The sequence below is a fragment of the Lutra lutra genome, chromosome 4 (assembly GCF_902655055.1).
Source record: "Lutra lutra chromosome 4, mLutLut1.2, whole genome shotgun sequence".
In the NCBI taxonomy this organism is placed as follows: Eukaryota; Metazoa; Chordata; class Mammalia; order Carnivora; family Mustelidae; genus Lutra; species Lutra lutra.
The window spans coordinates 9,271,411-9,298,370 of record NC_062281.1 but is presented as its reverse complement, the minus strand read 5'-3'; the positions used below and the strand labels follow the sequence as shown (position 1 = coordinate 9,298,370).

The 26,960-nt window shown below is 39.1% G+C and overlaps 1 protein-coding gene across 4 annotated transcripts in view; it reads left to right on the top strand.

Moving 5' to 3' along the window:
* Positions 1-26,960, top strand: part of PHF20L1 (PHD finger protein 20 like 1) — a 77,682-nt gene that overhangs the window by 40,434 nt on the left and 10,288 nt on the right. For all 4 annotated transcript variants that reach the window (XM_047727284.1, XM_047727283.1, XM_047727286.1 and 1 more), the window contains 5 exons: positions 1,240-1,428; positions 1,678-1,884; positions 8,197-8,253; positions 9,443-9,550; positions 23,353-23,517. In XM_047727284.1, the coding sequence (XP_047583240.1) occupies positions 1,240-1,428; positions 1,678-1,884; positions 8,197-8,253; positions 9,443-9,550; positions 23,353-23,517 (726 nt within the window). The remainder of the gene's footprint in view (positions 1-1,239; positions 1,429-1,677; positions 1,885-8,196; positions 8,254-9,442; positions 9,551-23,352; positions 23,518-26,960) is intronic.

Sequence of the window (26,960 nt, the reverse complement as noted above, 5' to 3'; positions counted from 1 at the left end):
GAATTTTTGAGCAGGATTTGGTACTTTTTTGGTTTGGTTTTGTTCTTTTTAATAAACAGGTAGAAAGAATGGGAACAGAAAAACTCCGTTGTTTCCTCATAAAGCTTCATTGCATTTTGGCATTTATCATATGAAATGATGTCATTAGTAATCACCACAATGTCATGTGACATTGATAAGTATTTTATTTTGAAATTGTTTTGTATTTTGGTATTATAGCCACAATGTTACAGCAATTGAATTTTATTCTTTCATTTTTTTCAATTATCACCATGTCGTTTTTTGTTCTGATTTTTGTAAAATTACTTTTAAATACCCAAAACATCAAGCTCTTTAGACCACTCTTATTTCCTCCTTCTCAGTTAACATGAGTTTATTGGCTTGTGTAATCCTGCCTGTTCTAAATTCTTCCATGTTTACATCCACGTAGAAAGAAGAAAACTAAAGGTTAAAAAAAAAAAGCAAAAAAAAACCAAGCGAAAATTTTGCGTTACATAGAAGATGTTTAATCGACCCACCAAGTTAGCTTATTAAAACAAAACAAAACAAAAAAAACACACAAAACCCCCCCATGAGGACAAGAATAGTGTTCTGTTCTTTTAAAGTCCTCATTATTTGCCTATAATAAGTACTTAAAATTGTTTATGTTCAATTTTTTTTAATGAATCAGGCCCAAACTTACTTTTATAAAAATCCATTTGTGGGAATGAGGGTGGGATAAACTTATTTACGTTACTTTTATTTTGGCAAGAGAAGCGCTAACTCTACAATGCATGTCAGATTTTTGTCACCTATGCCCCTTGCCTTTTTTTTTTCCCTTCGAGTTTCTAGATTGTAATGTAGCAAAAGGAATATATATATTTATATATTTAATTTTTAAAAAATCTCAGCTCTACAGAGACTATTTTCCCAAAGGAAGAATGACAACTATCACAATGATCTGCAATTAGAGAATTAACTGTAGTCTGTCTCTTGGGAAACTACCTGAAATCAATGTTCCATGTTTTTTTTTTTCTTTTTTGGTTCTAGTAGGCTTTAGATTTTAGAAGTTTTGATTAACTTTTTGTGAATGAGGGCACAGTTTTTGCCTTTGATTACTTTTGGAACATGCCGTTCCTTGTGGATACCTTACAACATCAGAGGGCAGAATTTGAATCATTTTTCCCATTTATCTCCTTAAATATTATAAGATGATCCTGGCATGTGTCTGCTTCGTGAACATTGAAGATCTTTTTCTAGGTTCTCCACAGCCCGTGAACCCCCCTAGACCTTTCAAGCATAGTGAACGGAGAAGAAGATCTCAGCGCTTAGCCACCTTGCCCATGCCTGATGATTCCGTAGAAAAGGTTTCTCCTCCCTCTCCAGCCACTGATGGGAAAGTATTCTCCATCAGTTCTCAAAATCCGCAAGAGTCTTCAGTACCAGAGGGTAATGTATATTGATTTCCTATAGAACCAAACGTAAAAGAGATAAAGATTATGGAAACACTAGGAAGTTTCTTCTTTTTCCTTATTACGTCTTTTGGACTTAACAAGCACTTCGTTTACCCTACAAATATTTGAGTGCTTTCTGTCATGCCAGGCACTGTTTAACTTCGTTAACATTTTAGTCCACATTGATTTTAATGAAGCCAGTTTATCTGTGTTAATACTCTGTTACATTCTTTATTTTGTATAGTGCCTGATGTTGCACATTTGTCACTTGAGAAGCTGGGACCCTGTCTCCCTCTTGACTTAAGTCGTGGTTCAGAAGTTTCAGCACCACTAGCCCCAGATCCCGCTTACCATAATGAATGTCCCAGGGCAGAAAAGGAAGACACACAGATGCTTACAAATCCTGCTTCCAGAGCAATAGCTGATGGAAGAGGAGCTCCAACAGCATCAGGTAAAAAAAAAAAAAAAAAAAAAAGATTCATTTTACACGTAGCTAGGCTTACAGTTAAAGGGTATAGGCATTTCAGCGTCTAATTTAATATGTAATTCCTCTTTATAGATACTTTTATGTAATCTCTATGGGAGATAGGATTTCTCTGTCAAAAGTTCTTTTGGGAGAACATTCACCATTCACCTTTCTTGGACTGACTTCTTGTTTTGTCACTTTAATCGACTTTCTTCTCCTTGCTTCTTTCTTATATCCTATTTCTACGAAAATAGGAATTGTTAGAGCTAAAATAATTAGAGGGGTTCTTGGTTTTTAAGCCAGAAAATACTTAATGGGATCAGAACTTAGGTTTAAGGATTTAATAGAATGTAACATTTCAGAAACACATGGCTTAAGTTTAACTGTGTACCTTAAATGTACTCCCATATTTGTGGGTAGAATCTCCCAAATTTACACGTCATTTGTTATAATGTTATTTTGGGCCTCCGATGTGTAAAATCAGCCAATAACACATTTGGCTGGTGGATGATTTTATGATATTGTAACATATGATATGGTTACATTGTTTAATTTAGAAGTTTTATAGAATTTTAACCTCAGCCAAAGAGTATACATGATTTATAAAAACAGGGAATACTAATTTCAGATGTTCTTCTAGTAAACTACTAATTTGGAGTTAGATGGATGAGAGAAGTTTCAGTTGAGCCAGAAATGAAGAAAAATGGAAGACCGATTCTTTTTTTTTTTTTTTTTTTTTTTAAAGATTTTATTTATTTATTTGACAGAGAGAGATCACAAGTAGACGGAGAGGAAGGCAGAGAGAGAGAGAGAGAGGGAAGCAGGCTTCTTGCTGAGCAGAGAGCCTGATGTGGGACTCGATCCCAGGACCCTGAGATCATGACCTGAGCCGAAGGCAGCGGCTTAACCCACTGAGCCACCCAGGCGCCCTGGAAGACCGATTCTTGATCTGCAGCTTAGAGCATTAGGAGTGACTGTTTTAATAGTACCTTCCCTAGAGTCACTTTATTTACCCGCTCATCAGATGAAGTGTAAAACAGAGCTTGCTCTTTTCTGCTGGTGGCACATACTAAAATAAAATGATTGAAGTAACTTACTTTTTAGATTACTGCCTTTACCTTCTTTCAAAGTAAAAATGTAATATGAAATACACAGTTTTCTATGGTTTTATTTTACCAAAAAGATTGAAGTTACTTTGTTTCTGTATTTTGTTTTAAAAAAATCAGTGCCCAAATGTGAAGATTTATAGGTTTTGAAACATTTTGCATTTCCCAGATCTGATCCATTGCCTTTGTCTCTTTTCCAAGCCCCTTCTATCCATAGGGTAGTTAATTTTTCTTTTCCCTTTCCCCACAAAATTTCTGAGTTACCATTGACTTTTTGAGATATTTTTCCTGATGAAGGTCTTCTCCAGTTCTTTAATAATCTGTAGTTTATTAAAGATATGTACGGATATATGAAAAATATATTAAAGTTATAATGATTTATATCTTTTGGGGAAATTACTTTGATGTGCATTTGGAAATATTTATATTTTCTTTAAATATATTTTGTAGGGGCGCCTGGGTGGCTTAGTGGGTTAAGCCTCTGCCTTCGGCTCAGGTCATGATCTCAGGGTCCTGGGATGGAGCCCCGCATGGGGCTCTCTGCTCAGCAGGGAGCCTGCTTCCCCCCTCTCTCTCTGCCTGCCTCTCTGCCTACTTGTGATCTCTCTCTCTCTCTGTCAAATAAATAAATATTTAAAAAAAATAAATATATTTTGTATATTGTAAAGAAAATATTGTATTCTCTTTGAATATTTAAGTAAATATGTATATTTTCTAATAGTAATGTGACTGAAACATGGACCGATATAAGCAGCTATGTAATAACTGAGAATGATGTTACTATATATCCTGAAATGTCAAAGTAGTGATTGCATATGGGATGGGAATCCTTGAAATTCAAATGATTTTGCTTCTAATCAGAGTAATAGCCTAGTCTTTTTCAGAATTCTATTGTATTTGCGGACATACGGCTAATTATGGCTGGGATGTGGTTCTTGGTTCTCATAATAGTTAAAATGTTTTTGGGGAGAGGGAAGGCACACACCTCTTGAAGTCTTGGAAATAATTTTGATGAAGTTACAGTAGTAAGACAGTTTTCTGGAGAAGCGAATGGTAGAGAGTAGTTTAGATTTGTGAGATGATGAATTTGTAGATGCGCTGAGGAGTGAGGCTCCTCTGCGCGTGATGACAGCCGGCAGCTTCAGTTGCTTAAATGAAGGAAATGCGTGGTTTAAATGTTAATTACTCAAAGTCCATTTATTAGAGGGTTGAACATAGCCACAGTGTTTGAATGTGGCGTGATGGGGTTTCTAATTTATTTCTGTTACTGCTTTTAATTTTTTATTTTTGGAGAAAGCAGTGGAATTTAGGTCATATCCTAATTGGACACCTTTTTATTAAAATTTTGTGAGTCTTTCTAACTTGCATTGAAATTCTGAGTGGTTTGATTGCTTTTTTCTCCTAACATTTTTGTTACCTACCTTTTCTCAATGGCTTTGCAGTCTTTGTTGGGCTTCTTACTGTTTCCCAAGGAGTCTTTCATGTACAAAGTACCAGCTGTTTTGGTTTGTTTGTTTTCTAGAATACATGTGTGTTTGCTTTGGTGGTTGGTTGGTTTCCATCTTCATTTTATTTTATTTTATTTATTTATTTTTAAAGATTTTATTTATTTCCTCGACAGAGAGAGGGGAAGAGTACAAGTAGGGGGAGGGGCAGAGGGAGAAGGGAGCCAGATGCAGGCAAAGGCAGTCGCTTAACCGAATGAGCCATACATCTTCATTTTAAAAGTAAATTTGTTACCTTTGAATTTTAAAACGTCTGTAGAAAGGCTTATTTACTCGAACTTTTATTAGAGGCATTTTCTGTCAAATTGAAATTTGACAGCAATTATATTGAATTTGAAAAAATACAATTTGTATTTTTGTCAAATTGAAACTCTTGGGGTCTTTAGAATGATGAGGTTGTTAGTCATGAGCTGTAAAATAGCTTAACAGACTTAGATTTTCAATTTTTTGTGTGTTTAAGAGACATCCACATTGCTGAATTTAAAAATTGTGGCAAAGGATTGATGAGATTATGTAAATTATCATAGATACCTGTTCTTTAACAGGTTAAAATTTTATTTTTTAGTTGTAGCATTAATGAACTCACACTAATCCTTCTATATTCTTTTACTGGGAACCATGCTGGCATGATGGTAATCTAGGTAAGAATACCATTGCTGTCCCCATTCCCCAAAGAAATCATTGGTACCCTTGTAAAAACTGATGCCTTTGTTTTCATTTTATTATTGGAGTGCTTGATCCAACAGAGCCAAGCAGATTTAGGTGAGGATAGAACCTTAGTTTTGGTACTATCTGGAAATGTTAGCTCATTTTTTCATTTATCTGCTAAAATTATGTGTAACAAACACTGAATTGCTCTCACCTCTTTAAGGAGTTAAAAAGGTAAGGAATCTCAGTGTAGGGAAGGATGAGCCAGCAGTAATCCCAGAAGCTCTGATTTGTGGACCCCTTGCTTGGGCTATGGCGCTGTGCTAGCAATTTAAATAGATGGGTTTTAGTCCAGTTTCTTACCTCAATTTGGCATTTACTTTTAAAAAGTCTTTTTGTTTTTAAGTGTTTTTCAATTCTTTTTTTCCCAGAATTTTGCAAAACAAAACTACAACCAGGGACTCTCTAATCTCCTTCCACCCCCACACCAAATGTTGATGGCTCCTACAGAGCCTTGGGGTTTCCATGGAGAGTCTCAGGGAATAGCCTCGTTTTTTTAGCCAGAGGAATTACAGATAGTTAGCATACGGGAAGGCGCTTGAGAAATCCCCTGCATTGCTGGGTTTGGTGTTGTGGGCAAGCAAATGCAATTCGGAGATTTCTCTCTTTTTACATAGCTCTGTTTGTTTTTATTTTTTATTATTATTTTTTTTTTTGGCTTTTGTATTATGTATGGGACTATCCTGTAATATTTTGTTTGAAGAAGATGTTCCGTTGATAAAATTTAGTTTAAAAAATCACTCTTCAGAATAGTGAACTGATATCCTTGTTCTTTGGTTCCCACATTCCAGCACATGGCGATACAAACGTCAGGTAGTGAACTTGTCATAAAACTAAATTTTTTCTCTTGTTGAATTCTTGAATAGGTCTGTTTTACTTTTCTACTTAGGTATGTTTTTAGAAGTCCTGCCATTATCACAGAGGCGAACATTTGATATTCTTATATAAAATATTGACAGCCCTTTCTTTGTCAGTCCCTCAGTTTTACTTCTGAAATTTATCAGTTAAGAAATCTAAAGGTTTGGGGACCACTGGAACTCGTGAAACCTGTATCTAGACCTAGTCCTTTCTGAAAGCACTCTGGGAGTGAGTATCTCTGTTCTGCTGCACTGACCTGTATTCTGGCGCAGCGAGTGGCTCATAGACATTTTATTTGTCCTCCAAGTACCTGAGGGATCCCACATGGTTCAGTGAGTGAAGGCAGCCCAGTAAAGCAGTTTTCCTTTGATCACCTTGGATTCAGTGCTCCAGGGGGTGGGGACCTGCAAGGCAGTGATCGTGATCAAGGGCTGCTCCTGAGTATGTCTGCTGCCGCTGGGACTCAGAAGCTCCTTTCTCATTGTTTGTCTTGTAAATGCCTCATTATTTTCATGTAAAATCACCAAATATGTAGAATGTTCATGGTGTGGTAATTAGTAGTTAATGAATAGTAATTATTAAAGGGGGTGTTGTGGGGTGCCTGCGTGGCTCAGTCGGTTAAGTGGCTCTCTTTGGTTTAGGTCATGGTCTTGGTGTCCTGGGATTGAGCCCTTGGTTGGGGGTCCCTGCTTGGTAGGGAGTCTGCCTGTCCCTGCCACCCACTCGTGTGTACCCTCTCTCACTCTTTCTCAAATAAATCTTTTAAAGAAATAGAAATAAAAATAAAGGAAGTGTTGGATTTGTTCAGTAGTCTTGATAACGTGGAAATTTAGTTGTATTTCCCTTTGTGCTAATGTTCCTTTCATTTTTTTGTTGTGAGAGATTGTCAAGGCGACTATCAATATTCTTACTTAATTGAAACTCAGCTTATTAGAGCCTTACTAACATTTAATACAAGTTGAGTGGTATTTTTGTATTTTTATTAAGTTTAAATTATATAAAATATTTGAAGTAAGATGACTGAAATGCTAGCTTTTTGATTCTGTATTAAGTGACTTAAAAATCAACAAACCTTGTGAATGGCAATGTTAAAGCATGATAGACTGAAATTGTATTTTAAATGCACTATAATATTTTTCTTAGATTAACCTTAGGTACATATTAGCATTGGAAATGGTTGAGTATGAGTTGAGAAGCTTGATTAAATGTACGTGTGTCAGCTACACTGTCACTGAGGTGTAATGGTTTAAAAATATATTTTGGACTATTAGTTAATAGTTCCCAGATGTCATGAGGGTTGAATATTTGTAATGTGTAAAATGAGCTTTTGTATCTTACATTTAGATAAAGACCAAAAATGATTTGTAAAATAATTATATTTTGGCTTTTATCGTTACCTAACAACACATTCATGATGGAGTTCAAAGGTATAGTTTATTTTAGATAACAGAAATTAAGTGCTAGTTTAAAAACTGTATGCATGTTGTTGAAAACCAGTGTACTTTAATATGAAGTTCAATATTTCATATAGATGACCTGAATAGCATTCATGTCACAGAAGTAGACACATTACATCAGACCTACCATTAGGGTGCATTTCAGCATTTGGATTGCCGAAGGCTGTGATGCCAGAGTAGATCTTTACAGATTGCCCAGTACATTTATCTAACTTTTTAAATGGTGTAGTCTTCAGTTATTATCACACCACAGAAGAGAAAGTGAAAAAAAAATTTATTATTACTCCGACACTAGTCTAAACATTTTTTGAATTTTGACTCCCCTAATACTAATAACGTGAGGTAGAGAGTCATTCCTAATAGGTGGGTAAGGAAACTGAAGCACAGAGAGATTAAATAATTTGGTCAAGGCCAAACAGCTAACAAATGGTGGAACCAAGATTTTAATGTGGGTAGTCTGAAGGAACAAAAATCCTTAATTTATCAGTCTTTTGAAGTAAGAAATCTCACTTCTTTGTTACTAGTTCAGGAAATAAAATAATGTAGACCTTTAGGAGAAAAGAGTCTTAAATAAGGTTTTGTGAGCACTTGTAATATAAACTATCGTCCCATACTTTTAAACCTTTCCTGACTAAACTTACCTATTTTCCCCCTAACCTACAGGAATATCGAAAACAGAAAAAAAAGTGAAATTGGAAGAAAAAAGCTCAACAGCATTTGGTATGAACAGAAAGTAATCTTTAAGCAAAAAGACTATTGGCTTGACAGTGGGAGGACATAGTCTGTCCCTTACTTTTTACCTGTTAGTGCTCCTTTAGGTGTAAGTGATCATCTGTTTTAGTATTTATTAGTATTATTCAGCTCCGGATATATGATTTCTTAAACACATATCTTATGTGTATTTTTTTGTCAGGGGAGTCTAAGGCTTTCTGTGAGAGTTTTGTCTTTTTGAACACCTTTACAGTTGTGGCTATTTAAAAATAAGGCACCATTTAATATTGTTGAGACTTAGGGAAGGGATGATGAATAAAAAGTCTTTTTTTTTTTTTTCAGACTTTCTTCTTTAGCCGAACTTATAAAAAAGTTACCGAGTTTTCTGCTTTTTTTTTTTTTCCTGTCTTCTGTGCTATAATGATGAAAAGTATTCCAGTAATTGATGATAGTCTTAAATATTCTGTAGATTAACTCACTGGAGCTTGTGTCCCTAAAGTTGTTTAAATATGTTTGATAAATTGTAGACTACATCATTCTGAGTTGGAGTAATAGTTCAGTATGTGTGATGAACCAATTTTAAGTAAAGTACCCTGGGACACTGCTTTAACATCCATTTGTTTTCTTTAAGTACATATGATTGGGGTGGGGGGGAGGTATTTTAAAATTTGGGGAAAAAGTTTAATGCAATAAGTTTTTTGCTTTGTGTTCTTCGCCTTCATTGTTGTACACACTGGAAATATTTGGAAGACTGAAGGAATTATTTATGGATTGATTTTATTTTTCCAAAGGAAAAAATTTCATTAAGTTCTTTTTTAAATCTAACATATTTTCTCATTAAATTCTGTGTGGAAATACTGAGTCTTCTCAGTCAGGTCTTTCTTAAATTAAGGAGTTTATTTCTTGCCACATCAGGGAACTGAGTATATTACTCATTTAAGATTTTAACTACTGTCTGTGTTAACTTCAAGGTGTCAGGAGTTGGGATTTCTCAACACTGCTAATGAAGACCCCCTCTTAGAGCCCAATAAGCTAATCAGGAGTTCCAGACTCATGACAGGAACAGTTTAATTGAATCCATCCACTGGGCAGGTGACTGGAATAGCTGATTAAAACATAAATGCTGCTTTTAGGTTAACCACAGAACAACAACTCAGGATCAACCATGATTGCTAACTTTATCACTTGTGTCATTTAGGTAAGAGAAAAGAGAAGGATAAGGAAAGAAAAGAGAAGAAAGACAAAGATCACTACAAACCAAAACAGAAGAAGAAAAAGAAAAAGAAAAAGAAATCCAAGCAGCATGGTAAGTATACTAAAATGATGATTCCTGTTTTTTAAAATTCTCAGATTCTTTTCAAATTTTCTGTGTCCTTCTACCAAAGTGAAGGTAGGGCAAGATCCCCCTGTTGTTGAGAACTTGAGAAGTCCTTGTAGTTTTTCCTTGTCTCGTTGATTTAGAAACTACGCAGCTTTGTTTACTATAGTCTGTAAGTTCATCCATCCGCACACTGATTGTTGTGGCTGATCAGAGACTTTCATTTCTGGCATTATGGTGGATTGGATATGTTTGTCAGGTGTGCTTCAGCTACGGAAGGGATTCTTTTCAGTCTAGAATTACAGTCCCTTGAGGTAGTTTTTAAAAGCAAGGATGAAATAAAGATATTTTTAGAAGAACTTGAAAAGAAATGATTTTTCTAGCAATACCCTGTCTAAAGGATATCCTAATCGTGTACCTGAAGGCCAAGGGAGAATGATGACAAAGGAAGGTAGGGGATGCCAGAAGAAAGGATGAGCAGAGAAAATGTGAATATGTGGATAATTCTGAACATTGATTACATAAATCATTTTGATTTATGGGGAAAAACAAAATGGCAGAGAACAAAAATATGTGACAGTAATAATAGCTTGTAAATTGAGAGAGACATGCTTGTATTTCAGTGTTTTTCAGGTCTTGTATTGTTGTGGAAGAGCAAAAGAAATGCATTGCTTTTAAAAAAGAAAGAAAGAAATGCTTTTAGGCTCTAACGATTTAAATCTGCATTGTAGAATTTCTAACATGAATACTAAAAGAATGGAAGCTTGGGGTATAATTTCCAAAATAGATAGTAAGAAAATGTAATGAAAAAATCATCCAAAAGAAGGCAATACAAAGAGAAAAACAGAAAAATAAGAAAAATACAAATTAAAGAATAAGATGGTAGAAATACAAATATATCTGTAATCATAGTGAGAGATTATCATAATTGATTTTAAAAATCCAGTTACAGGTTATTTTCAAGAGATAACTCTAAATACAAGGATAGAGAGGACAGAGCAATGTTGAAAATTAGGAAAAAAATATGAGCAAATACAAAGCAAAAGGAAAGTTGGAGTAGATATATTTGTATCAAATAAAATGGTCATTAAGGGAAAAATTATTGCTAGAGAAAGGCTACCATATAGTGGTAAAGGTTCAGTTCACTTTATAAGTTCCTAGGTACAAAATTTAAAAAAAAATTGTTTTTGTAAGAATGTGCATAAGTGGGTAAGGGGAGAGACAGAGAGAGAGGGAGCAGGGCAGAAAGAATCCTAAGCAGGCTTGCCGTGGAGCTTGACCTCATGACCCTAAGATCATGACCTAAGCTGAAATCAAGAGTTGGACACTTAACTAACTTGAGCCACCCAGGCACCCCTAAAATTTTTAAGTTTTATAACTGAATAAAGTCACAGTATATTTCTTAGTAATTAGTAAATTAACAAAACTCAAAAATATTCTGTAAGGATAAGAAAGGCGGCAGCAGCACAGGCGATCTCACAGACCTCTCAAGGACACGGACCTCAGCAGCTGCAGAGCAGTTTGCTCAGATGCTAATGTGTAAAAATTGCAGGATGCAGCCCTAAGCACATCTCGACACATTGTAAAGATTGTGATAATGCAGACTACAGTTTCTGACTACAGTATAGTTAAATCAGTATTAAAAAGATAAGTAGAAAAACCCCATATGCTTGGAAATCATGCCACACATTTTTAAATAATTCATGGGTCAGAGAACACTACCAAAGCGGGGGTAAAGATTGATTTATTTGAGAGAGAGTGGGAGAGGAAGAGAGAGCGCACATGTGAGCCAGGAGGGAGGGGCCAGAGGGAGAGAGAGAGAGACTCTCAAACAGACTCCACACCCATGATCTCAGGGTCATGATCTCAGGGTTATGAGCTTCAGTTCTACAACTTACAGTGGAAGAGTAAGAAGCCAAAAATAATACAGTCAGTCTTCAAAAGAATAAAGAGAAGAATTACTATTTAGCTATAGATTAAGGCAGTGAGGCAATTGGCAAAACAAAAGTATTGATTAAGGACAGAATAGTCCAAAGCATATACATATATCAGAACTTGGTTTATACATAGCTGGCATTCCTAGATTAGCAGATAAAGGATGAACCTTTCAGTAAATGGTATAAGAAATTTATAACCCATGTGGTGAAGAAAAACAAAAAATTGGATTTCTACTTCATACCGTATGCAGCCATCAATTTCAGGTTGATTAATGATGAAATGTGTGAAAGACAAAAACTGTAAAACTTTGAAAGACAGTATAGGAAAACATTTTTATGATCTTGGAGGAGGGGGAGGGAAGGATTTCTAAACAAAAAGTGTTAATATAAAGGAAGAGGTTGAAAATTTGACTAGACTGAATTAGAGACTTATACTAGAGAGGGGTTCAGTGGCCCCTAGATGAAGCAGAGGAAGGGATCCGTGAACTCAAAGACGAGACAACTGAATTCACCCAATCAGAGCAACAAAAAAGAGAACAATGATAAAAAGGATAGGTTAGGATAGATTAAGGGGCTGCTGGGACAATATAAAATAGTCTAACTTTCACATTGTAGGGGTCCCCGAGGGTGAAAAGATAATTCCATGCAGATGGAAACCAGAAGAAAAGCTGAAGTAGCTATATTTTTATCACAAAATAAACTTTTAAACAGACAGTAATAAGAGGCAAAGATAGGTGCACATGGTGATAAAGGGGTTAGTCCAACAGGAGGATACAATATCCATAAATACTTATGTACCCTATATATAGGAGCCCTAAGTGTAAAAAGTAAATATTGCCAGATCTAAAGGGAGATGTACCCAGCAATACAATAATAGTAAGAAATTTTAATGTCCCACTTACATCAGTGGGTTCACCATCCAACCAGAAGCATCTAAAAGTAGACGAATACCCATTCTTGTCAATTGTACATAGAACGTTTTCAATGTTAGATCATATGTTAGGCCACAAAACAAATCTTAATAAATTTAGGGGGATCCAAATCCTCTTAGACATCTTTTCTGACCACAATAAGTAATAAGAAATTAGAAATTACATGGAGAAAACTGGGAACTTTGTGAATATGTGGAGATTAAACTGCATGCTGAACAATCATTGGGTCAGAGAATAAATCAGAAGGGAAGCAAACCGCCCTGAGACAAACGAAAATGGAAATACACCAAAATTCATGGAATACAGCGAAAACAGTTGTACGAGAGGAGTTCCTAGGGATAAATGCCTACCTCCAGAAACAAGAAAATTCTCTCTTACTCATCTCAAGAAAGTAGAAACAGGAGAAGAAAGAAAGCCCAAAGTTATTAGAAGAACGGAAATAATAAAAATTAGGACAGAAATAAATAGAGAAGATCAGTGGAACTAAGAACTGGTTCTATGAGAAAGCAAACAAAACTGATAAGCCTCGTAAAAGTAGATTGGATAAATAGAAAAGCCATTACATGTGTTTCTATTTTATTTAGGGAAGTTAGTTCGGCTAAAACATTCTTTTTTGTGGGTGGTGTCTTTTTGGGGATTTTGGGATTACTTGATGAAAGGGAGATGGTAATAGAAAAAAATTGATAAGCCTTTAGCTAGACTTATCGAGAAAACAGAATCAAATAAATAGAATGAGACAGGAAATATTACAGCTGCTATCACAGAAATGCAGAGAACCCAAAGGCACTACTATGAGCAGTTATATGCCAACAAATTGGACAATCTAGAAAAAAATGGATGAATTTCTAGAAACATACAAACTACCAAAGCTAAATCATGAAAATAGAGTTGAATAAATAGAAAATCTAAACTGACTGATTACTAGTAAGGAGATTGAATCAGTAATTAGAAACTGCCGAACAAAAAACGTTCAAGACTGGACGACCTTGCCGGTTAATTCTACTAGATATTCAAAGAAGAATTAGTACCAAACTCTTCTCTTAAACTCTTGCAAACTCTCAAACTCTTCCAAAAAAAAAAAAAGAAGAGGAGGAAGCTCTTGCAAACTCATTTTATGAGGCCAGCATTAATTACCCTGATAATACTAAAACCGGACAAGGGCCCTATAAGAAAAAATCACAGGCCAGTATCCCTGATGAGCATTGATGCAGAAATCCTCAACAAAATATTAGCAAACCAAACTCAGTAATATGTTAAAAGGATCATGTACCATGATGAAGCGGGATTTATTCCTGGGGATACAAAGATGGTTCAACATCTGCAAATAAGTTAGTGTGTTTTACCATGTTAATAAAATAAAGGATAAAAATCACATCATCTCAGTAGATGCAGAAAAAGCATTTGACAGAATTTAACACTTATTTATGATAAAAACTCTGAACAAAGCAGGTATAGAGAGAATGTAACTCAACATAATAAAGGCCCATATAAGACAAACCCACAGATAACATCATATTCAGTGGTGGGAAGATGAAAGCCTTTGCTTTAAGATCAGGCATAAGAAAAAGATGCCCACTCTTGCCACTTTTATTCAACATAGTTTTGGAAGTCCTAGCCAGAGCGATTAGGCAAGGGGGGAAAAAAAAGGCTTCCAAATTAGGAAGGAAGAAATAAAACTGCCACTCTTAGCAGATGACATGATATTATATACAGAAAACTCTAAAGACTCTATCAAAAAACTATTAGAACTTACAAATTTAGTGAAGTTGCAGAATACAAAATCAATACAGAAAAATCTTGCATTTCTATACACTGATAACAAACTACCAGAAAGAGAAATCAAGAAAACAGTCCCATTTACAATTGTATCAAAAAGAATAAAATACTTAGGAATAAACTTAAGCAAGGGAGTGAAAGACCCTTGTATATTAAAAAGTACCTTTTCAAATATAAAATATAATATACAGTGTAAATATAAAAATAAATATATAAAATATAAAACATATATTTTGGTGTATAAGTTGTTAAAGAAATTGAAGAAGGTGCAAGTGAATGGAAAGATATTTTATGCTCATGGTCTGGGAGAAGCAGTATTGTTAAATTGCCCTTACTACCGCTACACAATCTACAGATTCATTGCAATCCCAATCAAAATTCCAAGGACGTTTTTCAAAGAAATGGAATAACTGTTTCTAAAATTTGTAAAACCACCAAAAACCCCAAATAGCCAGAGCAACCTTGAGAGGAGCAAAGCTGGAGGCGTTGCACTTTCTGATTTCAAATACTGTAAAGCTACAGTAATTAAAATGTCATGGTATTAACATAAAAACAGACACTTAGATTAATGAAAGATAATAGCCCAGAAGTAAACTCTCACATATATGGTGAATTACTTAATGAGAGTGGAGCCAAGAATATACAATGGGGCAAGGGGATTCTTTAATAAGTAGTGCTGAAGACTGGCCAGCCATATGGAAGAGACTGAAACTTGACCACAATCTTAAACCAAACAAAAAGTTAACTCAAAGTGGATTAAAGACTTGAACAAAAGACCCCAGACCTTAAAACTCCTGGAAGAAAACGTGGTTAATAACCTCCTTGCCCTAGGTCTTGGTGATGATTTTTTTTTTTTAAATCTGATACCAAAACAAACAGAAATACATCATACTGAAAAGTTACTGCACTTCAAAGGAAACTAGCAACAAAATGAAAAAGACAACCTACTGAATGAGAGAAAATGGTTGCAAATTATCTGTCTGATAAGGGGCTAATACCCAAAATATATTTCAAAAAACCTCTTAACAACTCAATAGCAAAAACACAGTTTAATTAAAAACTGGGCAGAAGATTGAAATAGACATTTCTCCAGAGAAGATATATAGATGGCTAAAAGGTACATAAAAAGATAATCAACATCATCAATCATTAGGAAGATGCAAGTCAAAACCCCAATGAGGTAACACCTCACACCTATTAGAATGGCAGTTGCCAAAAGACAAGTGTTAGTGAGGATGTGGAGAAAAGAGAACCATTCTGCATTATTGGAGGGAATGCAGCCACTGGGAAAGAGTGTGGAGGTTCCTCAGAACATTAAAACATTAAGAAATACCTTATTCGGGGGCGCCTGGGTGGCTCAGTGGGTTAAGGCTTCTGCCTTTGGCTCAGGTCATGATCCCAGTGTCCTGGGATCGAGCCCCGCATCGGGCTCTCTGCTCAGAGGGGAGCCTGCTTCCCCCTCTGTGTCTCTGCCTGCCTCTCTGCCTACTTGTGATCTCTGTCTGTCAAAAAAAAAAAAAAACCTTATTCAGCAATTCTACCATGTGATATTTGTCCAAAGAAAAGAAAAACACTAATTTGAAGAGATAAATGCACCCTCATATTCACTGTAGCGTTATTCACAGTAGCCAAGTTGGGGAAGCAACCTAAGTGTCCACTGATGGATGAAGGGATAAAGAAATTGTGTACACGGACACACACAGTGGGGTATTAGTCACAGTAAAGAATGAAATCTTGCCATTTGTGACAATGTGGGTGGACCTTGAGGTCATCATGCTATGTGAAATAAGACAGAGAAAGACAAATACCATATCATCTCATTTATATGTGGAATCTTAAGGGAGAAAAAAATCCCTCATAGACACAGAGAACAGAATATTGGTTGCCAAAAGCAGGGGGTGGGGGTAGGAGAAGTGGGTGAGGGTATCAAAAGATAAAAAGAAAAAAAAATTAAAAAATAAAAGAAATTCCCTTACAGGGGAAAAAAATGGAACTGTTATACAGAGGGTGAAAAGACAGCACAGACCATCAGAAAATACTGCAACAGGTGTATCTGACAAAGGATTCATATTCATACTCTGTTTGGAACTTACAAGTCTAGAATAGAAAGAAAAATTTCCTAGCATGAAAATAGGCAGAAGATTTTAACAGGTATTTTCATGGAATTGGAAATCTCTTTGGTAAAGTGGTAAGATGAACATATAACGTGATGTCCAGTCTTATGAGAAGCAGCATTAATGTAATTTTTAATACCTATCAGCATCTATTACCTAGCTGCTATCTGTGCAGAAGTTACAAGGTGGATGGTATCAGATGTTGCTGAGGCGGTGAAGACACAATACTGACTACTGTGGAAAGCGGCCATTGGCAAGTGTGCTGGCCGTGTAACTTACAGTTTCTAACTAGGCTCTCATGACCCATCAGGGGGCATTTGTGAGAATGGCCATAGCAGTGCTGACAGCCCAGATGTCCATCAGAAGTCACACACTGATTCCGTGGAATCTGTATCACTATGTAAATAAATGAACTATATCCACAGGAATCTCAGGAACAAAATGATAAGCTAAAAATCACTGAAGAAAGCATGTAATACGATTTTTTATATGTAAAGATCAAAAAGTTGTAATATGAAACTATGTGGGAAGATAGCAACAGCATAAAGTAGCAAAAAGTAGCAGAAGTGTAAAGAACAGCGAGAGAATGGTGAGCAGAATTTCAGGACACGGTAACCTCTGAGGTGGGAAATTTATCCGTTCAAATGGGAAAATGGTACAACAGGACCTTCAAAAGTGATGACACCGTTCTCTTCAACTATGTGACAGGCACCTCAGTATTTTGTGGTATTGACTGACATGCTTTATGTCATACCAGGGTTTTTTTCATATCCATTAAACACTTGTAAAAACCAGTTTTTTAATTTAAATTTTTAAAAAGATTTTATTTGTCAGAGAGAAAGAGCATGAGCAGGGGGAGGGGCAGGGAGAGAGGGAGAAGCAGACTCCCTGCTGAGCAAGGAGCCCAATGTGAGGCTCCATCCCAGGACCCTGGGATCATGACGTGAGCCAAAGGCAGACGCTTAACTGACTAAGCCACCCAGGCATCCCTAAAAGCCAGATTTAAAAACTATAAAGCCCATTGGGAAATTTCCAAGTCAGTAATTGGTGATAAATTCTTCAGATTTTTAATTCCCTCACAATGCCCCAAATCATATCTAATTGTTTCTACATTCTCTCACCCTAAAGCTGCCAGCGTACATTTGATGTAGGATCCAACAGAGGATTGAAAAGCTTGAAACTACTTTCCAGAGAATATCTTGAACATATCTGTGCGCTCATGTGCCCACACTGCCCCTCATCTGTTCTCCCCTCACCCCATCCTTTTACATACGGGCCCCTGGGGCCCAGACTCCAGAGAACCTAAAGTCAGGAAATTCTGGAGCTTCATAAACAAAAACTACTGATCACAAACGCATTTGATGTATGAATACCCTCCTGGGAGGGAATGTAATGCAGACAAGAGAAGCTTCAGACCACATATCATACTGCCAGGTGAACTCCCAAGTGACCAGAGGCCAGGGGGATTTGGTGGACTGGGGTACTGCGGCGGGGACAGCCATGCCTCATGGCAGGAAGGGCGAGCTGTTCACATCCCCTTCTGCCATATCAGCAAACAGGTCAATTCCAGGACTCACCAGCAGCCACCGAATCTTAGTGTGCTAATACCCCTTGTAAGGGTTGGGGGGGAGATATAACAGGGAGGGGTTGACCAAGGACAAACGAAGAGGTGGTCACATTTTGGCAGCACAGTGAGAGAGCACTGAGGAGAATGCAGGAGGTGGTGGTATCCTGGAAGAAAGAGGGTGATCTGGATTAGTAAGACCGAGAGGAAAGGTTGCAAGGAAAATTGGCACCTCAGAGTTGTGTTCTGCAATTACACTACTCCTGCTTTTAAAGAGCCATTAATCCTTAAAAACATGTTAATATATTTTTTTTATTTTTTAATTGAAAAGAGCTTTATATCGTTTACATTTTAAAATCAGACCTATAAATGAAAATCTTAACTTTGTAAATAGAATCCTAGCAAATGCTTAAAGATGCACGGAAGCATTGCTTTTCATACACAGCAGGTGTGGAGTTGGGTAATCACAGGCATCTGTGCAATTAATTATTACATTTGAGAATTTATTCTGGGTTATTTACATTCATTTTGGAAGTGACTCTTCTCCAGATTAAATTAGAAAAGGGGTCTTTAAAGCTGGAAATAGGGGTTTTTAAATAACTTTAAAATTTTAAAGACATCTTTATTTTAAAACATTCACATTATTCCTACTTGAGGTTCCTAATATAATATGTATTTTATTCTACAGTTACTACAACCAGGGAGCTTTAAAAATTCTTTCTTGGGGCGCCTGGGTGGCTCAGTGGGTTAAGCCGCTGCCTTCGGCTCAGGTCATGATCTCAGAGTCCTGGGATCGAGCCCCGCGTCGGGCTCTCTGCTCAGCAGGGATCCTGCTTCCTCCTCTCCCTCTGCCTGCCTCTGCCTGCTTGTGATCTCTGTCTGTCAAATAAATAAAATTAAAAAAAAAAATCTTTAAAAAAAAAATTCTTTCTTAACACTGAATGTTATTTTGCATATCCTTCCATGCTTATTATGTACTAGATGTGCTGAAGGCATTTTTTATACAGTGTTGTATTTAATTTTCCCATTAACTAATGCTTTTTACAGTGGAGCCTCTTTTTTTTTTTTTTCTAAAGATTTAATTTATTTGACAGAGAGAAATCACAAGTAAGCAGAGAGGCAGGCAGAGAGAGAGGAGGAAGCAGGCTCCCTGCTGAGCAGAAAGCCCGATGTGGGGCTCGAACCCAGGACCTGGGATCATGACCTGAGCCGAAGGCAGCGGCCTAACACAGTGGAGCCTCTTATACCCATTTTAGAAACCGTGAATTGAAACAAGTAGAGTTGTCCAAGCTCACATGGCTAGTGAGTGGTAAAAAGCAGATTCAAACCCAGGGAGTCTGGTTTCAGTCTTAATTTTAACTTGAACCATCATGCTCTGTTGTTCTGTTACTTCCTGGGCCTTAGAGAGTGTTTGCTGGACTCTGCCTTCTTCCCTTTAGCAGGTTTTACTTGTCTTTGCTGGTGTAGGAAGTTCTTAACGGTTTTCCGTAGGAGAAATCGCCATGTTGGGATTTAAGAGTGACATCCTTGCCGGTTTTTACCTTTGTTACTTTGAGCCACTTGGTCACTTTGAGCCAGTTGCTTTATCTCCTCATCTTTCCTGTATCTGAAAATATGAAAAGGTGTGGAGAGATTTAAAAGAACTAGAATGAGAAATGCAAGGAGAATCTAGAACATTGTGTTGTGAAAACAGAGACTCCCTTCTAGGAGCTTGGTAGGCAAGCCTTATCAGCATACTGTAACAGCGATAAGCACGTGTCGTATTGGGAAAGTAAAAGTGATACAGAGTAAGTTCTGTCTATAGTGTAGAGAAGCTGGAGTGATCAAGGAAGGGGCTTTATGTGGAGGATTACAGCTGATCTAACCTAAAGCTCGCAGTGGACCTTTGTTCACTGTAGCCAGAGGGGCCTGGCGTGGGGAATGCAGGTGTGGTGTAGAGTGCTAAGAAGTACTGTTTAGTTGCTAATACCACGTGGAAAGATTATCAGTCAGCCTGTTTTATTTGTAACCACCAAATTGAGGTTTCTGTCATTATTCTGATATTCAGGCCATATAACATGTCATTGAACAAAGGGCCACTTTCAAAGCTGAGCGTTGGATTCAAATTTTCATTGCAAAGTGGAACTTCGTCGTCCTTTGGCAAGTTATTTAAATTGTATAAATGTCCTTTTCCTCACGTCTAAAGTGGTAGTAATAGTTTCTGCTGTGTAGCTTTCTTTTAGGATTCAGTCAGGTAGTCTCCATCAGGTACTGAACACGATGCCAGCTAGCATTTAGCAGATGCCCTTTCCTCGCCTGAGCCCAAGTAAGGGGACATGGGGCAAGCTGTGCAGAGACTGTGGGGCCAGGAGAGGCACAGTGGCCCCGTGCTGTACCAGGGTCGCTCTGCAGTCTCAGCGTCTGCAGCGTCCAGCGGGTGCCCACTCCCGACCTGCTGGCGGCAAGGCCTGGGAATCTGCTTTGCCAGGCTTTCCAGTTTGTGTATACATGAAACATTGAAATCCACTGGTCACGCTTTTTGGTTAAGAGTAAGGCTCTGTAGTCAGGCTCCCTGTGTTTGGAGGCTGACTTTGCAAAGAAAGCTGTGTCTTCATGGGCACTTTAACCTTTTCAGTGTCTGTTCTTCTGCTTGTGAAATGGCACTAGCAGCTGTAGCTTCCTCATTGTGTTAGCTGGAGGATTAGGAGTTAATCCACATAAAGCACTTAGACTCTGGCTTGGCACACGGGGTGCCCAGTAGATGTGGCTGTGCTGTAGTATGTATGGTGAGTGCTATGTTAGTGTCCAGTTGCTGCTGGCACAGAGTACTACGTATCTGTGACTTTAAATAACCTGGATTTATTATCTTAAAGTTCTGAAGGTCACAAGTGCAAAATGGGTCTCGGTGGGCTGAAGTGAAGGTGTCAGCAGGACTGCATTCCTTTTGGGAGGCTCTAGGGGAGAATCCATTTCCTTGCCTTTCCTAGCTTCTAGAGGATTCTCTGTGTCTTGGTTCACGTACCCCTAACCATCTTCAAAGCCAGCAACGGTCACTCAGGTCTTTAGGGACTCTTGTGATTACATTGGGCCCACCCAGATAATTCAGGGTAAATTTGAGGTCAGCTGATTAGCAGCCTTAATTCTACTTTGCTACAGAACCTAACACATTCATAGGTTTGGGGATTAGAATGTGGGACTCTTTGGGGACCATTGTTTTGTCCACCACAACCACCGACTTCAGATGGATATTCAGTGCACACCTACACTGGTACTGCTCTTCTGGAAACTTGCTTTCCTACTCTTTTTTTTTTAAGATTTATTTTTTTTTTTATTTTTATTTTTTTTAAATATTTTATTTATTTATTTGACAGAGAGAAATCACAAGTAAGCAGAGAGGCAGGCAGAGAGAGAGGAGGAAGCAGGCTCCCTGCTGAGCAGAAAGCCCGATGTGGGGCTCGAACTCAGGACCTGGGATCATGACCCGAGCCGAAGGCAGCGGCTTAACCCACTGAGCCACCCAGGCGCCCCTTAAGATTTATTTAAAAGTAGGCAGAGAAGCAGCCAGAGAGAGAGAGGGGAGGAAGCAGGCTCCCTGCTGAGCAGAGAGCCCGATGCGGGGCTCGATCCCAGGACCCTGGGATCATGACCTGAGCTGAAGGCAGAGGCTTTAACCCACTGAGCCACCCAGGTGCCCCTTGCTTTCCTACTCTTGACCTTTCCTCCACCTCTTTCCATTCCCTAACCTGCCTTAGGTGTCCTTTGCCTCATATACATTGAGCAAATAGAAGCCACCAGATGAGAACTTGCTCATCTGTCCACAACTATGTGCTTAGCTATGTATGTCCATCTTTAACTGCTTTGCCTCTGTGATAATGGAAGCTGTTGTCTTTCTCTTCTTAAAATCCTTCACTTGTCACCCTGCCTCCCCTCATTTTTAGATTTTGCAGACGATGCGTAGGCTCTCCCATCTTTGAAAAGCCTTCCTCTAGGGGCACCTCTGTGGCTTAGTCCATTGAGTGTCCTACTCTTGGTTTCAGCTCAGGTCATGATCTCAGGGTCCTGGGACTGAGCCCTGAGTGGGGCCTTGCACTCAGCAGGGACTCTCCCTCTTCCTCTCCCAACTCCTCTGGGCCTCCCCCCACTGTGCTTTCTCTAAAATAAATAAATTCTTTAATAAATAAGTAAATATCTTCCTCTGGACCCACGTTCCTTGTCTGGTTTCTCCTCCTCCCTCTTATTCTTCAGCCCCAACCAAGAGGCCCTCTTTTCACCTCTTGGTAGTTCAAGCAGAAGCCTGGAAACCGCCCTTCTGACGCCAGGCCAGCCCCGCAGACCCGTGGTCTGCAGATCGCTGTGTCTCCCTGTCAGTTTTCAAGCCAGCTGCCCTCTCCCAGGCCAGACCGTGGCTTCCCCTGCCCGAGCCTCCCTGCACCCTTCTTCACTCCATAGCTCCAGTCGGCTTTGAAAGCCAGAAGCAGACTTGTGTCACGCCCTTCTTGCCGAATTTAGGATAAAACTCAAAAATAAGGGGCGCCTGGGTGGCTCAGTGGGTTGGGCCGCTGCCTTCAGCTCGGGTCATGATCTCGGGGTCCTGGGATCGAGTCCCGCATCGGGCTCTCTGCTCAGCAGGGAGCCTGCTTCCTCCTCTCTCTCTGCCTGCCTCTCTGCCTACTTGTGATCTCTCTCTGTCAAATAAATAAATAAAAATCTTTAAAAAAAAAAAAAAACAAACTCAAAAATAAGAACGTATGTTTAACCAGACCTGCCCCTGCCACTCGAACCTCATTTCTTCTCTCTGTCCCTCACTGTGCTACAGCCACAGTCTCAGATTTTCAATGTGCCAGGCTCTCCTCTGCTCTGGAGCCTTCCCAGGGCCCTGAATCCTGCCCTCTCCTGTCTGTCCCTGTCATCATACCCAGCTCTCCTGGTTAGCTGCAGGTGGCTGCTTCCTGTGTCTTCTGTCTGCATGGCTCATGCTAAGCTGAGGAGGATAGGACTCGGGTTAATTTCTTTTAAGACCACTTAATTTCATTGAGATGTTTTTTTGCTGAAAAACGTATCAATTATCAGTGTAATAATTGACATGCTACACATTAGGAGCATCTCTTTACAAATTGCAAAAAGAAAAAAAGTTAATTTCCATCTTGCACATCTTACTGTAGACATAGCCATGATTATAATGGAGAGAAACTGTAGAAATAATCATTTTTCCCTTCTGGACTCGCTAGCAAGACTTTATCGATACCAGCTGGAACGTGGTGCTGCTCCCTGGTGGTATGTGTGTACTGCCTGGGGTACAGGTCCCGGGTGTTCTCCCCCAGCCCAGTTTGTTGGATACTCCATGATCTAGCTGTATTCGTGGATGAGGAAGGAGGTGGCATGGTTATTTTATGTCTTGTAAAACTTAACTTTCTTGTTAATTTTTATAGTGACTCTTCCTGATGCCCTGATGCTTTATTAATATTTCTTTATGTATCTTATGTTACAGACTATTCAGACTATGAAGACAGTTCTCTAGAATTTCTGGAAAGGTGCTCTTCTCCACTAACTCGATCTTCTGGGAGTTCTCTGGCTCTGCGAAGCATGTTTACGGAGAAAAATACAACATATCAGTACCCGAGGGCAATTTTGTCAGTTGATCTTAGTGGTGAAAGTATGTGTAATCATGTAATGCTTAAACAAGTCTTAAGATTATTAAATGGGGAACTGAGCTGGAAACATACTTCAGTGAGGGCTTATCTGAGCTCACTATTGAAGAAGTTATCCCAGAAACTAATACGAAAATCTCAACATTTGCAAGTTGAGCTACTTTTTAAAATTTCTATAAAGTAAAATTGGCTCTTATCATTAACTATAGGACATCTGGTGAGGAAGTTCCTAGTGTCTACTACGTACTGGTTATGGGTGTTTTACATGTGGATTCAGAATCTGTCAGGTTGCCCTGCCAGCCGTCCTGGCAGCCGGGGCTTGAGTGTACTCGCCTTCCAGGGCTCCCAGCAGTGCGAGGGAGACTCTCCCCATGCAGACCCTGATGGCAATGGCTGGAGACTAGAATGAGGGATGGGGTCTTCATCTTATGTAAAACCCCAGGGGTACTGATGGCTGAGCTCACTTTGGCCTTCACCCTTCTTCTGAGGGCCCAACATGGTAGGTCCTAGGTGATGTGGTTTTGTTTGCATGGTTACCACTTGCTTTCTTCCAGGCCTAACTCCTGTCTAGCCTCCTGTGGAGAAAAGTGTCCTCTTCCCTTCCTCCTAAGATAAGCACCAGGCAGTTTGGAGATTTAACATTTTCAAACATAGAGGGGAGGGAGGAAAAACTCCCTCTTCCTTTTTTTTTTTTTTTTCAAAAGATTTTATTTATTTGACAGAGAGAGAGATCACAAGTAGGCAGAGAGGCAGGCAGAGAGAGAGAGGGGAGGAAGCAGGCTCCCTGCTGAGCAGAGAGCCCTATGCGGGGCTCAATCCCAGGACCTGGGATCATGACCTGAGCTGAAGGCAGAGGCCTTAGCCCACTGAGCCACCCAGGCGCCCCTCCCTCTTCCTTTTCTAACAAGCACAAGTCCCCTGTTCCCTTTTGGGTCAGTGGCTCTTCACCAGGTGTGTGTGACAGCTGTCACTGTGATGCTTTGAAACGACCAATCCAGAGATGTGCTGCAGAGCACAAATGAGATTTCTGGGAGGGTAGATGGAGTTCCTGAGCCATTCTTAGGGTTGACAGTCACATAAGGATACTCCTTTTGGGGCCGTCAAGGTTAGAAAGTCATCACTTTATGCAGAGTGCTGGAGAATGGAGAGGATATCTGGTTGTCAGTGCTGTCGGAACTAGACGTGTGAGAGGTTAGTGGCAAGAGTGTTGAAGGCGTGTGTCCCCAGTCCTGCCCGGTGTGTGACGGAGCCCTGAGCTGGGAGGAAGGACGGGTATTGGTACAGGGTGCAGATCTTTGGCCACAGGTTCTCAAGTGTTAGCATGCAGCAGAACCACCTGGAAAGCTTGTTAAAACACCTTTCTGGACCTCCTCAGAATGCCTGACACCTAATGAGCTCCCAGGGGATGCTGATCTAGAATCGCCACTTAGAGAATGCGTCTGGGAAAACAGCAGTGATAGTTCAAGAAAATGGTGTTCCTGTGGCCTCTCAGTTGGAGCTGTTGTCCATGTGATATTTCAGTAGGAGAGGGAACTTTTTTTTTTTTAAATTTGTGTTTCTTTTTAACTTTGAATCCACGGAGCCATTTACTCAGCCCTTAGAATTCAGCCAAACATTTGTTCGATGCTTGGGAATTAGTTATTCAAACTAGGTTTTCTGGCCAGTATGTTAAATTTGTATTCTGACGCCATAAAACCTGGTTATTTGGCCATGAGAACACATATGTGCGGCACATGCTAATTCCTCTCAATGATAATGTACATCTATTAATTCTGTTACGATTGCCATCCGTGTAAGGCCACATGTACGCTGCAGCTGTGTTTGAGACTATTTACTTTCGGTCTAGTCTGCCATTTTGAAACATGAACTTGTGTTCAGGAAGGCCCAAGAGAAAATACTAGATTTGGATTTAAGATAGTAAAATGAGGAACGAGTGAAATTTCCCCTTTCGGTTCTCAAGACTGCTATCGTGTTATTAGAAGGATTTTATAATGCCTAATTGATTTACTCCTTGAAAAGTTTCCTGTATTTCTCGAATATTTCTTCTGACCTCACTTTCTTCAAGATGTCCTAAGACTCTAAAGAAAAGAAAATGTTTATTTTCCTGTAAAACATTAACTTCTGATAAGTCAAAAAGAAAGCATTCAAAAACGGGAAAAATCAGAATAGAAGCTGGTAAAAGCAGCCCTACCGCATGAAAGGTATCAAATATAAACAGCATGACTTTTTTTACTTCGAATTCGGCCAACTTCTTTCTGGCCTGATTGTCTGAAAGAGAATTTTCTCTGGCTGTGGACTCCCTCAGCTCGTTCCGGAGCATTCTGGAGCGGCTTACTGCGCATAGCAGGCTTCCTTCTAAGCCCTGGCCGTGGAGCATTCAGAATGCAGAGCCCTTAGTGCTGCGGCCTGTTGACACTCTACAGAGGAGGTGAGTAAGGAGCAGGTGCAGGAGTGGCGCAGACCATGACGAGAGGTGGAGACACTGAGGCAGAAGGAGCCGCCTCTGTCGCTCAGGTGCTCCGCTGATGGGCCTCCAGGTGCCTCACAGCAGCAGGCAGGTCTTCGACCAGGCATCTCCCATGTTTCTCCAGCCACACTTCTGCCAAACCTTTAGTGTCCTGTCGTCATTTCTTTCCCTTTGTTGTAAATAAATATTTCCTTGTTTTGCCTCGATTTTTTCTTTTTCCTCAGTGGCTGGGCTACATTGGCGTCTTTGACATCAGCAGTGGTACAAATACAAACTAAAACCTGGCCTTTAAAAAATGTTGTGGTCCTAAATCTAGTTTCTAGAATATACTTACTCATTTTTAAACTATTTTAAGCAAAGTGAAATTTTAGAACTCTACGTAGGGATCACAGTTTCAGGAGCAGCGGTGACATTGCGAGCTCAGGCTCTGGAGTCAGGTAGTCCTGCCCGCAGTCAGCTCGACCCTTAGCCGGCCGCGCTATTCGAGCAAGTAGCAGATCTTCTATTTGAAGTGCTTAGTATAGTACCTGCCGCGCAGTAAGTGCACTGGTGGTTGAGGATTCTGATGCCGTCAGGAACGGCAGTGTTGATGTTACAGACCGCAGGTGTACTCCTTTTTGCTAAAGTGCCTTGACTGTTGTGCAAAGAACATAATCCATTCTTTTTATAAGCTGTGATTCTGGGGAGGATGAAAAGGACTAATGTTTGTGAAAGCATTTGAAAACTATGCAAATTTGAATTATTACCACCCTTAGCCATGACCTCTATAAGCACCAAGATGAGGGATACTTTCCAAGTTACTTGTAATAGTGTAGATGTTAAGATGTAAAGCCAATCATAACTCTCTCTTCAAAAATCATTTGTTTCTTTGTTCAGAGACATATGCTAATCCCATATGTCTGGCCTTCCTTTTTATATACTTAATAGCTTATAATCACTTCCTTTAGTGCCTTTCTGTCTGGAAAAGTGACAGAAGCGTAG